General features: G+C 43.3%; 1 protein-coding gene across 2 annotated transcripts in view; it reads right to left on the bottom strand.

The window, feature by feature from the left end:
- The window catches only part of P3H2 (prolyl 3-hydroxylase 2), a 247,026-nt gene extending 233,330 nt beyond the window's left edge, over positions 1 to 13,696 (bottom strand). For both annotated transcript variants that reach the window (XM_073675167.1, XM_073675168.1), the window contains exon 1: positions 13,158 to 13,696. In XM_073675167.1, coding sequence (XP_073531268.1) covers positions 13,158 to 13,565 — 408 coding nt within the window. In that variant the 5' untranslated portion in view covers positions 13,566 to 13,696. The remainder of the gene's footprint in view (positions 1 to 13,157) is intronic.
- Positions 13,697 to 13,977: the final 281 nt, after the last annotated feature.

Here is a 13,977-nt window from a genome sequence, read left to right as displayed (position 1 = left end):
CTCCCCAGTGAGTGGGTTGTAGGCCTCCTGGTCCGTGTCTTTTTCTCTCTAAGCTTCTGGCCAGCCTGGAACTTTGCCTAGCTTCTATGTTGTTTTGCTCTCTCAGTTGACTGCTTGGTAGTAGGACTTTTCTCTGGCAACCACTATCCCTGGACACCGGGGCCTTCGTGGTTCCTAGTCCTGTAATTGATGGTAGCTTCAGGATGACCAGGGGTCTGGAAGCCTCCTGGTATGCCGGTTGTCCCTACTGGGTATAGAGGACCCTGTAGGCGCGGACCCGGTGTCCGGCTTGTGTCTTGGGGTGAGCGTCAGATGCTCCTCTGCCCCCTTAACTCCTCTCCCTTCTCTCCTTGCCTCGGCCACACTCGGGGCCCTCAGAACAGCAGCAGACGTACTGCGTCTTCACTGCTCTATGACTGACTAACTAACTAACTCCACCCTCCAGTTCATATATCCCTAACAGGGCTCCCTCTGGTGGTCTGAGGTGGAAGGGTGGAGGTGTCTGTAGTGAGGGCCTCTTGTGGAGAAGTCCGTCCATGCACCCTTTTGGGTCCTGTGGTACCTGTAGTAGCAGGGTGCCACACCTGCAGAACCACTCCTTTATTGAGGGTGTCTTGATAATTGTCAATAATTTCCATCTATTGTCTATTCCATTTGCACAACAGCATGTGAAATTGATTGTCAATCAGTGTTGCTTCCTAAGTGGACAGTTTGATTTCACAGAAGTTTGATTTACTTGGAGTTCTATTCTGTTGTTTAAGTGTTCCCTTTATTTTTTTGAGCAATGTACATACACACACATGTAGATAGATAGATAGATAGATAGATAGATAGATAGATAGATAGATAGATAGATACAGTTATATGAAAAAGTTTGGGCACCCCTATTAATCTTAAGCTTAATGTTTTTTAAAAATTGGTGTTTTTGCAACAGCTATTTCAGTTTGATATATGTAATAACTGTTGGACACAGTAATGTTTCTGCCTTGAAATGAGGTTTATTGTACTAACAGAAAATGTGCAATCTGCATTCAAACAAAATTTGACAGGTGCATAAGTATGGGCACCTTTATCATTTTCTTGTTTTAAATACTCCTACCTACTTTTTACTGACTTACTAAAGCACTTTTTTTGGTTTTGTAACCTCATTGAGCTTTGAACTTCATAGCCAGATGTATGCAATCACGAGAAAAGCTACTTAAAGTGGCCACTTGCAAGTTGTTCTCCTGTTTGAATCTCCTCTGAAGAGTGGCATCATGGGCTCCTCAAAACAACTGTCAAATGATCTGAAAACAAAGATTATTCAACATAGTTGTTCAGGGGAAGGATACAAAAGCGGTCTCAGAGATTTAACCAGTCAGTTTCCACTGTGAGGAACATAGTGGACTGATGAAACCAAGATTGAGTTGTTTGGTCATACAAAAAGGAGTTATGCATGGCGGCAAAAAAACACAGCATTCCAAGAAAAACACTTGCTACCCACAGTAAAATTTGGTGGAGGTTCCATCATGCTTTGGGGCTGTGTGGCCAATGCCGGCACCGGGAATCTTGTTAAAGTTGAGGGACGCATGGATTCCACTCAGTATCAGCAGATTCTTGACAATAATGTTCAAGAATCAGTGACAAAATGTGCAATCTGCATTCAAACAAAATTTGACAGGTGCATAAGTATGGGCACCCTTATCATTTTCTTGTTTTAAATACTCCTACCTACTTTTTACTGACGTACTAAAGCACTTTTTTTGGTTTTGTAACCTCATTGAGCTTTGAACTTCATAGCCAGGTGTATGCAATCATGAGAAAAGTTACTTAAAGTGGCCACTTGCAAGTTGTTCTCCTGTTTGAATCTCCTCATGACAGCTTTACTGTAGTTTGCTAGGATAGTTGTAAGTGTAATTTTATTCTTTTACAGGTAAGATTTCAGGACCTCTTTCACCATCATTGTTTAGAGGGTCTATATGATCCTCTATATTTAAATAAAGAAAGGAAATGGATCCTCTTAAAAAATTAAAAACTGCATTAAAATATTGTAAACATGGTTTGTCTCATCTTCTTTCTTCAGGAGCGCAGTGCTCCCCAGCCTGTGAGCCTCCTGTTTGCTAGGAGGGCTGTGCGCTCCTGAAGATTGACAGTTCGGACCAGTGACATGGTTGCACCCCTGTTCTAAACTGAGTGCTCTCCAAGGCTGCTAGCAGCAACAACTTTGCCTGTGCAGCACGTGAAAAGTGCAGGGGAATTAAAGCTGGCCAGATTGAAAAATAAAAAATGTGCATCCCATGGTAATTGAGGCCCAATGGATATATTTCACTCATATGCCAGGAGCTTTCCCCAAGGTATAAGTAAATCATAAAGCTTACATGCAATGTGCACTGAGCCTAAGTTTTCCATTTATGTTCACCCGACATTTTATGCCCCGTTATTGAGCTATAGATTTTTTGCCTTCCTGGCATGGAATGCATACACTGCACTATGCATAACCTACAAACACTGCTCTGCCCGTTAGGTAGAAATCCGGTATCTCTAATATGAAAGCCAGAGCAGAGAACCATACCATCAGAATATGCCATTCTGACAGAACTGAGACCTCATTGTATTAAATTGTTGGCCATTAAAATGACTGCCATGTAATAGTACATTTTTGACTGTACCAACAAAATGTATGGTCAGACTCCGCAAAGAGTGAGAGAAGAAAGACCAGCTGTGATTAGCTCATCATTGGACCTTCTTCTTTTTAATGTGTTCTCTTTGTGATCCAACTCTTTTAAAGTTACATAGGTTGAAAAAAGACCTAGGACCATCAAATTCAACCTGTGTCCACCAAGTTCAACCATTATAACCTTGAACAACATGCTTTAAACCACATATCTATCATGTTAAAGGTGTTGTCCACTACTATTTCTATTTATAAAAAAAACACTACAGCACTGTAAAAAATAACAAATAATATAGTATTCACATAGCGACCCCCAGTTGCCCTTCTCATACTGCTGCCAAGGCCCCCCTGAGAGTCTCCTTGCTTCCTCAGGGGACAATAAGTGACCAATGAGGCCAATGATTGGCTGCAGCAGCCACATGTTCATATGATTGGAACAAAGCGGAGGTGTGTTTTGTAGATAAAACAAGTACTGGACAAGCCCTTTAATCAGTGAAATGTATAGGTTTGCTGCACTTATGAAGTTGTTGCTCAGCATGCAGGAGGACACAGAAGTCTTTTGGACTATTACTAATTTAACATTTTTCTTTAAAAATCACTTTAGTGTTATCAATCTCAAAAATACAAACAAATTACCAAGTCTGCAGCAGGAAATGATTGAGAATTTTCCACATCTTTTTTTGTTTTTTACTATGTGACAGAAGGAAACAAAGGTCATAGGAAAGTGTAAATAATGTCCTTTATATGGAAAATGGCACATCTGCATAACCAAACAAGAGCTGGCACCAGCATCAGATCCCTTGTACATCTACTATACAAAGGCAAGTTTTATGAGGGGACAAACAGAACTGGCCTGGCAGAAAAACAAATGATGTCATCTATAAAAAAATAACATAATAATTCACATTTCTATAAATGTTATCTGTATGAACATTACACGGATGCCATAGCCTGAAGACTATAGACATTACATTTCCAGCAGAAGCAGTCTGGTCTTAGTGCTCCTTGGTGACTCCTTATGATTACAGCAGGGGCTACATTATCCTAGCATAACATATTAACGCAATAAATGGTAAAAAGAATCTATAACACATACGTAGCTGCCCAGCCTCATATCATTACAATATATATTCTTAAAGAAAACCCGTCATCAGGATTTTATACCCCAAACTAATGGTATGTATGTAAAGGCACGTCAATGCTGAGTAAGTCCTCTACTTTATTGTAGAAATCTTTTTGCTGTTTTCTGATAAATCCATTGTGAAAACTGTATGCTAATGAGCTGTAAGTGCAGTGGGCGGGCCCTGCGATTACAGTTCTCCTGCTTGTCTCCCTATCCTCCAACCGCTGCCTGCATCCTGTCACTAGGTGACCTGTCAGTCAGAGATAGGAGGCGGGCAGCAGACTGAGAGGCAGGAGAGCTGGCAGTGCAGGGCCCGCCCACTGCACTTACAGCTCATTAGCATACAAATTCAACTATGAATTTCTCCAAAACAGCCACAGGAATTTCTACAAGAAAGCTAAGGATTAACTCAGCATTAAAGAGTCTTTATATACATGACATTAGTTTGGGGTATAAAATACTGATGACAGTTTCTCTTTAAGAGCTAAATAAGATGTCCATGAAAAACTAACTGCAACCATTAAATGACCGCTGATCAGCTGCATACAATAATAATTGCCAACACTAACCCCTTTCCAATTGGACATTTTTTTCCATTTCTGTGCTTTTGTTTTTCCCTCACCTTCTTCCAGGAGCCATAATCTCCATAGATCAGACTTTTACATATACAGCAATACCACATATGCTTACATTTATTTATTTATTTTCTTCAACCTTTTTTTTCTCTTATGTAAAAGGGGGAGATTTTATTTTTTTATTTTATTTTTAAAAACATTTTCTTTTGCTTGAACCTGAAATCATTTGATCAATTATATTATACACTGCAATAGCACGGTATTGCCATATATAAAAATCACGGTCTATTACAAAGCCCAGTCACAGATAGGTCTTCATAGAAGCATTGTCATGGTAGTCACGGGGGCTTTCAACAGTCCCCCAGCTGCCATGACCAATAATCGGCATCCTACGATTGTGTTGCAGGATGGCTGACGGGAGCTTGGAAAGATGTGAGAGAAAACAGGACACCTCCTTTCATGGGCGTACCCAGGATCAAAACTGGGGGGGGGGCAAGCCATGGTCACAGATACCGAAGAGAAATATATATATATAGTACAATGTAAAGATTTAACTTCTTACATTACATAAGCGATATCTATTGTAAATTCCACAATAGCTCAGAAACCGGCGAATCGCTCCACACAGTATACTGGCCGCCATAAAATGCTCCATACAGGATACTGGTCCCCATATAACGCTCCATACAGGATACTGGCCCCTATATAATGCTCCATACAGAATACTGGCCCCCATAAAATGCTCCATACAGAATACTGGCCCCCATATAACGCTCCATACAGAATACTGGCCCCCATATAACGCTCCAGGCAGGATACTGGCCCCCATATAACGCTCCATACAGAATACTGGCCCCCATATAACGCTCCATGCAGGCTGTTCCCCAGCGATATATATTGTAAATTCTACAAAAGATCAGAAACCGGTGAATCCTCGCAGCACACAGTGCAGACCGGACATTAGAGTCCTCCATACAGTATTATGGGCACCATATATTGCTCCATACAGAATAATGGACCCTATATAACGCTCCATGCAGAATACTGGTCCGCATATAACGCTCCATACAGGATACTAGTCCCCATATAACGCTCCAGGCAGGATACTGGCCCCCATATAACGCTCCATACAGAATACTGGCCCCCATATAATGCTCCATGCAGGCTGTTCCCCACGCATAATGCCTCATGCAGGCTGTTCCCCCCACATAATAGCCCACGCAGGCTGTTCCCCCCACATAATGGCCCATGCAGGCTGTTCCCCCCCATATAATGCCCCATGTAGGATGTCACCCCACCTTATAATGCCCCATGCAGGATGACACCCCCCCACCTTCCTTATAATGCCCCATGCAGGATGTCACCCCCCCTCCCTTATAATGCCCCATGCAGGATGTCACACACACCCCCTCCCTTATAATGCCCCATGCAGGATGTCACCCCCCCCTTATAATGCCCCATGCAGGATGTCACACACCCCTACCTCACCCCCCTCCTTTATATTGCCACAGGCCTCCATATAATAAAAAAAAAAAAAATCAAATACTCACCTCACGTCTCACCTGCTGCCACTGCTCCGGACTCCAGCGTCGCCAGCCTCATCCCGCTCTGTGCTGTGACTGCTCAGGAGAGAGCGCGGTGTAAAGATGTCACCGCGCCCTCTGACCTGAGACGTCACAGTGCAGCAGCTGCGGAGGCACGGGGAGGGGTAAGTATTGTGCCGGGGCCCTGAGCAAGTGGGGGGGAGCGGGCGCTGACGGTCAGGGCCCCCCCACGCCTGCTCAGGGCCCGGCATTTGCCCAGGTGCTGACGCCGGCCCTGGTGTGCGGCTTGCGTGCCTGCTTCTAGGGGGGGGGGGCAGCTGCCCCCCCCCCCCTGCCCCACGGTGGGTACGCCCATGCCCCCTTTAAATTAAAGCCTTTGATATTCAGCTATGTAATAAAAATATTTACAACTATGCAGGAAAAACAACAAATCTTTATGGAGTCCTAGAAATGGAAAAATGGAAAAATTTGCCTAGTTGTGCAGTGATTTTAGAATGGACGATTTTCCGTTGCATAACTAGAAGAATTTGAGGGTTCAGTCCACACAAGCAGAGGCGTAACTATGATAGGTGCAGGGGTTGCAATCGCACACGGACCTGGAGACTAGGGGGACAAAAGGACCCTTTGCCCCATAGGAAAAGACTATTACTATTAAAGACCAGTGAGAGTTGGGGGCCCTGTTGGAAATTTTTCATTGGGGCCCATAAGCTTCAAGTTACGCCACTGCCCACAAGCAAATGATTGTACGAGTTTGCAGGTAACACCTGTGTATTACCACATTAGCTGGGTGCTATTACCGCAGTTGTTGCCCATCTTTCTCAGAAACATACATGCAACAGCTGAAATGACAATATTATAACCAAAAGGTAGGTTTCTATAGTGTAGACACAGTGTGATCTCCAGACACAGAACTAAGGGCTTGCTCATATAACGCTTCGCGGGAGAAGCTACAGAGATAAGTACACTATTTTCCAATAGAAATGCTAATAATTTCTGACATTTTTTGGATTCCACAACTCTGGCTGTAGTGACATTTACACAACTATAGCAGGATTCTAATCTTAAAGTGATTAAACAATCCGAGTTAACGATAAGGCCGATCCTTTCATGTTGGAAGTGATCAGCAGCTCAGCATGTGGAGTGGGCTTTTATTGAATAATAAATTGGGTTTTGCAGAATAAAAATATGCAGTTAATTTTACGGAGTTTCTCTGAGCTGCTTTTTAGCGCAGATACTAATAAAGTGAGTCTGGATCACTACTGAAGACTGGAAAATATTTTGTGGTCATACTCCAAGTAGCTGTTTCTTAGATCAAATACTTCATGAAGGGAGCAAAGATCTAGACATGACAGAAGTTGACGACTTATCCAAATTCTAACTTTGTATCACTATGTAACTTGTATAAAATCTGTACCTATAGGACACACGACACTCCTGCCACCACCACATTTTCTCTATATAGTTTTGCAAATACATAAAGGAATGTGTTCCACTAGGAGAGTATTCCAACTGGGGACTTTCTATTAAAGGAGGCGTACTGACAGTAAAAACTAAGCACACAGCCATGTAGAGGGTATAGTTAATATAAAAATCCCACCTTTAATCTTCTAATCACTGCCTCAGTTCAGCAGAAACTAAAGTTGAAATCAAATGAACTAATTAGGCTGCTTAATGCACCCTGGATGTGGCTAAAAGATTTACTGCACCGTTCCGTTCACTGGTTTTACAAGCCTACCCTCACTCACTGGTGACTGACAGTGCTGGCTTGCCTGCACTTTCTCTGCAGAGAAGCCCGGGCTGTCAGTCCCCAGTCAATGATTGAAGGCAGAGTTTGTATAAACAATGGGTAGAACTGTGCACTGAGTCTCTTGGCCACACCCAGGGTGCACCAAGCGCTCTTATTAGCATATTTGATTAAAGGGAATCTCTCAATAGGTTTTTCCCATGTAAAGTAGGGCCAGCACCTATGAGCCGTATGTGACAGCATTCTAGAATGCTGTCTATATATCCCCAATGCGCTCTGGACTGCCCCGTAGCTGAGTATAATAAAAGCTATTTTTTGTTTTATGGAGAGTGCATTGGGGACATATAGACACCATTCTACAATGCTGTAACAGAGGGCTTACAGGTGATGGGCCTACAGCATATGGGAAAAACCTACTGACAGGTTCCCTTGAAACTTCAGTTTCTGCAGAATGGAGGCAGCGATTAGAATACTAAAGATGCATTTTTATAGGGGTCTATTTCTTAGTACTTAGCTTATACTATTAGATGGGGCTGACAGTCTCCTTTTAAATCTTTGTGCGGACAGGGGTTACATGAATGTACAATTACAAAAAAACTTTCCAGCAAGCATAGAGGAAAAATTTTAAAAATGTCTAAGGCTGTATTCACCTATAGTGGGCCAAGTTCCTGGCATATCACAATTAAGTATCGTAGTGGAATAGTGTATAGGAAAGTATTTATTTTCACAATGCAAACCTGTTGGGCACAGGTCAAAATTTTGTATCGGGGCTCAACGGACTCTAGTTACTCCACTGATACTAAGGGTCTGAGGACTCATACAAATGGCTCAAATTTTTTGAGTGAAAAAATATATGTATATACCGTAGTTGAAATTAACTCACCACTATATATCAGACTCTGCTTATCGGGTGGGACATGCCCGCTCTGCCGGCCAGCAAAAACATGAGAAAAAAAAGTGGTGTAGCAAACAGCAGGTATGACAGCTGTATTGATGCACTTAGGAACTTCTTAATGAATACCGAATAAAGAACTACCTTTACATTGTATAAGTGGTCGCACCTGCTTTTTCCTACACCACTTTTTTTTCTCATACCGTTTTTTTCTGAAGAATTCCGTATATATTCCACAAAAGATGTGACGTGCTTCAGCAGACTCCAAAGGTAAAAGCTTTGCTTCTACAGCAGAATACAGTACAGCCTGAGACATCGGGCTTTTTATTTCGTGTGCCCAATATGCAAAGTTTTATTGAGCAGTGCCCCCTCAGTAAAGACCATATCATTTAGCATATTGGGTGCACCAAATAAAAAGGCAAATGTCTCTGGAATATCTCTGGACCGTATAGAGCAGAGGTCCCCAACCTTTTTTGCACCAGGGACCGGCTTTAAGCAAGACCAGTTTTCCACGGCCCGGTGGGGGTGGGGGCGGGGCTTTGGTCATATGAGGGTGGTGTTATGGAGGGGTGGAGCTGTATGGGGAGGATGCTGGCGGGACCTCGGTATACAGCGCTGCTAAGTAGCAGCATTGTACATTGAGCGTCAGTGTATACAGCGCTGCTGCTTAGCAGCGCTACACACTGAACACCGGTACCGGGAGCCGCGTCACTGAAGCCAGTCTGCTGCCCCAGCACGCCCCACATAACATGTTCTGCCGGGGGCGTGTCAGTGAGGAGAGCCTGCCGCCCCACCCCGTCAGGAACACACCATGCTGTGCAGGAGGGCCGCGTCACTAAGACCCGCCCGACGCCCCACCCCGTCAGGAACACACCATGCTGTGCAGGAGGGCCGCGTTACTAAGACCCGCCCGACGCCCCACCCCGTCAGGAACACACCATGCTGTGCAGGAGGGCCGCGTCACTAAGACCCGCCCGACGCCCCACCCCGTCCTGCATAATGTTCTCTGCTGTCAGCGGCGCCGCGGACCGGCTGAAAAACCCCAACGGCCCGGTCCTGGTCCGCGGACCGGCGGTTGGGGACCTCTGGTATAGAGGTTTTGAAAAAAAGTGGAATACTTAGGGAAGAAGTGGGAATAAAATAAGAGCAAAAACTGTCCACTTTAGATCTGGAGACTGGTCCTCTTTAAGTGGGCATCTTTAAAGGGTTATCTAGCAAGGCATTATGTAAATGGATTGTAATATCACAGAAAACTCCTTAGCCTTAGATTTGCAAGTCTGCTCCAAAGTTCCCCATCAAAACTTTCTCAAATCTTCACTTGTGTAGTTTGTTTTTTAAAAACAGTGAGGGCCACTAACTTGAAGGGCATCTGATTTTATTAACTACCTATCCTGGTGTGCTGATCAAAAATGTCAAAAATGGTTCATATGTGAATAGCGCAGAGTCTTCACAGCAACTTAAAGGGAATCCGTCATCAGGTTTTGTCTATGAAATCTGAGAGCAGCATGATATAGGAGCAGAGACCCCGATCCCAGCAATGTGTTACTTAATAGGCTGTGTGTTGGTGTTTCAATAAAATTAGGGCTTTATCAGCAGATTATCGCTACAGGACTAGGTGCCTCCTAGTCAACTGCTCTGTGTAACCCTTCCCCCACTACTGATTCAAACAATGGTGTGGGTGGGGTTTTACAGGCCTCAGCATTTTGAGCAATGCTACATTGTATCAAATGACAGCATGCAGACCAGCAAGTGACACATCGATGGAATCAGGGTCTTAACCCCTACATCATGCTGCTTTCAGATAAAGGAAATCTGTCATCAGATCTTTGCTATTTAAGTATCACAAATCCAATCCCATGAGGACATTTAGAGTTCAGATGTACCCACTTGGTTCTATCTATGGAAGTTCTATAACCAAAAAAAAAGTCAAACAGTCAAAAAAAAGAGTCCTTAAAGGGAATCTGACAGCAGAGTTTTGCTAGGTAAACTGAAGACAGCATGAGGTAGGGGTTAAAAATACATATTTCAGCGATGACTCTCTTATCAAGCTCTGAAGTTTCGTTTGCTTGCAGTAGCTTTTCATTGCTGTGACTGGCTGGTTGTGTGAGCCCTGGTCCCACACGCCCCCTCCTGTGATAGGCAGCTCACTGTCTGTAGATAATGGTGGGGGCGGGTTTAGCTTTCTCAGCTCTGCCTCATTCTAAATCTAAAAAATCTGATTGTGTGAGAACGGCTGCAGCCAGTAATCTAAGTGATACATCGTTGGAATCAGTTTCTCTTTGCCTACATCAGGCTGCTCTCAGATGAGATAGCAAAAACTTGCTGACAGATTCCCTTTAAGACATTCATCAGGCATTTATCAGATTATAGCTACACAGCGCTTTTGACTGATACTTTATTTTGTTTTGTCCCTATGGAAAAAAAAAATCAAAGTGTGACAAAGTTCTGACAGAACGTATGGCACAGTTCTGCTACCAGAGGACCACCCTTACATTATTATCAGAAGGACAGCAGAAGAGGTTAAAAAGAAAAGCGAGTTTGTATAACCCTTTATGCAATATATAGAGTTCATCTGATGACACATTCCCTAAGTGTACTGAGATAATAGACTCAGAATGTTCCTTCTTTTTTCTCTGGTTGACTAATTTATCTTCAAATGAAAAAAACGATGTGAACAAGGAAAAAAAATCACAGTGTTAACAGGATGCATGCACATCCAATACTATGCTGCGCTTATTGTGATCTGTAATATGGATGTACATTTCATTACTATTGTCAGCAGACTGTCTATTATTGTGCTGCTCACTGATCATTATGACATATATATATACACTGTATAGATGTTCTTTAGATTTGTGATAATTATATATTAATTTATCCAGTTTATATCAGATCAGATCACAGAATAGAAGCTTTGCAGTAGTATATGTAATATGGAGACAGGTCGCACGCTCTGTCAAACTTTCTGAACTCGTCGATCTTCCAGCACCATGGACATTGGGCAGCCTGTGGTGTTCTATTTCTTAAATTATGCAGACAAAATATATAAAGTATATTCTAATAGTAATTGTAAGCTCTCTCATATTGCTGCTCAACATGACACTCTTTCCTGTGATGTCTATAACTGAATGGTAATGGTAGCCCGGGGATGAATCTATAGAGGGTTGGACAATTGGACCCCTGTGGTTGTCACCGTAATAAACAGCAATTCTATATTTGATGCAACTGTGTTAGGGAAGAGGTATCCGACATTTATAACTTCCAAGATCCATATCAGTTTTATGGGTTGCACCCTGGCGTTAGCTGCCAGTCATAGGTTTATTAAATACTAGGACATCCATAGTGCCAATAGTGCATAATGGCATTAAGAGCTGACATGAGCTTGAGAGCAGCAAGCAAGGGGCCTTCGCGTCACACGTGGCATCAGCCACTATTTGGGGAACACCGTGTCAGACCTATCCCACTTGTTACCCTTATATCTAATTCTAGATTCATATCTATAGAAATATGTATATTATAGCTATATTCTAGATACAGAAATGAAATCATGTTGGGTGAAGTGGTGTAAATCATTCATAGCTTTAGTTCAAGGCCTTGGGTGGTTACATTTTTTTTATGAAGAGTATACTGACATAGCGACATATTGGAAATATGGAAACATTTTGCACCCACATAGCCATATCCCATTTACCAAGAAAAAGTCAAAGGTATCAATATTTGGTAGAGGAAATGGCACAATAAGGAATTTATTAATGAAAGTATACTATCTTTTTTTCCAGCCATACTTATAAAGACACTTTTTCCATTATCGGATAGCACTTGGACCAATGTTATTCTAAGGGACAGTACAGATCTGGGGCAGCATGCTGAGAGTTGCTGCACAAATCGGATCGCAGTCACCCATTCAAGTCTACGGGTGCGTGGAAAACATCGGACTGCACTCGAATGTTATCCAAGGGCAGTCCGATTTCCGCTGACTCACAGAATGCAGAAGTTGGAGAAATTTTGTTCTCCATCTTCTTCTCACATGTGATCCGATTCTCTCATCCAGGAGAACCAAATCACACTACGCTGATACTCTGATCACTCCTACCAGAGTTTGAAGGGAGTTGTCGTTAATTTAATCGGCCCGATTCTCTCGGAAGAAAGAATCGACGCTTGTGTGATCCCGGCCTTGGAATGGCAGCTGCTGTTTGTGCTGGTAAAAAGGCGCATGTCTCCCACGTCACACTAAGTATGGCTGTTTTATACAACTTTTATAGAAGTTTTCTTATCAGAAATTGATTTACAGCGGCAGATACAACCTAGAATTATTGTGTAACGGTGCCACATTCCTCAACAGGACTGGGTATTGCAAAGATGGAATAATAAATATTAATAAATAAATACATATAATTTATCTCCCCAAAAAATACTGCTTAATAAAGTGGAAAATATTCTTTCATAACTGTATATAGAAAAAATAATAATAATGTATTAATTATTACTATTACAGGTTTTGAAATAATACACAATAATGAAAGTGTCATTAGTGTGATCTTTATACATCAGCTTTAAACAATGTAAGTAAGGACAATAGTCCACCCATCTCGCAGAGAGCAGCAATGGGCACAGCTGCAGTCTTACCTTAAAGTACGCCCTCTGCAGGAAGTTGTAGGGAATTCTCCTGTGGAACTCGCTCCTGATGTCCTCCGTGACTCTGTGCCTGGACAGTGCCCCCAGGATGCCCTCCTCACACTGCTGCACACAGGATGCCCGCTGCAGCACCACACTGGCAAAGTTCAGCTCCCAGCTGCTGAGAGTTTGCTGCAGGGGGAACCTCCTGTTACAGCCCAGGCTGCAGCTCACCTTGGTCTGCCTGAGCTGGGAGAAGCTGCTGACAGCCATCTCCATGTAGTAAACCACCTTTTGGAAGTCATTTCTATAATAAGCCTCTATCCCATTATCATAGAGCAGGTCATAAGGGTCCAGAGTGGAGACGAAAGAGTGCAGGAGAGACAGGAGGAAGGGGACACACAGCTCCTTGTAGTGCATGTCTGCTCTGGTCCCTCTCTCTCAGGGTCTGGAGCCCTTTAAGAAGGGGTCTGTGCTTCTGCTGGGAGCACCATGTGCAGCTCTGTCTGACTCACACACAGGCAGCCGGCTCACTTAAAGCGACACACACTCCTTTAGGAGGAGTCCAAAGCAGCAGCAGCCTCAGTAGGGGAACAGCCAGCACCTCTCTCACTGGCTCAGGGGTCTGAACAGTTGCCAGCCCAGGAATGCGGGGGGAGCCATGCTATTCTGGGTCTCCTTCATTACTGTCACCTTCCCTGATCTTCTCCTTCTACTTCTTGCAGATCTCTCATCTTTGTCAGCTGTGAGGCTTATAAACTCCAGTAAGGAGATGCACTGCCCTATTCATGTGTGTATGGGGGTGGGGGTCCTGAACCCACCAACTGTCTAA

Source organism: Phyllobates terribilis, unplaced genomic scaffold, assembly GCF_046119375.1.
Source record: "Phyllobates terribilis strain yellow unplaced genomic scaffold, ASM4611937v1 Scaffold_3__8_contigs__length_932513732, whole genome shotgun sequence".
Classification (NCBI taxonomy): Eukaryota; Metazoa; Chordata; class Amphibia; order Anura; family Dendrobatidae; genus Phyllobates; species Phyllobates terribilis.
This window is presented reverse-complemented; position numbering and strand designations above follow the sequence as displayed.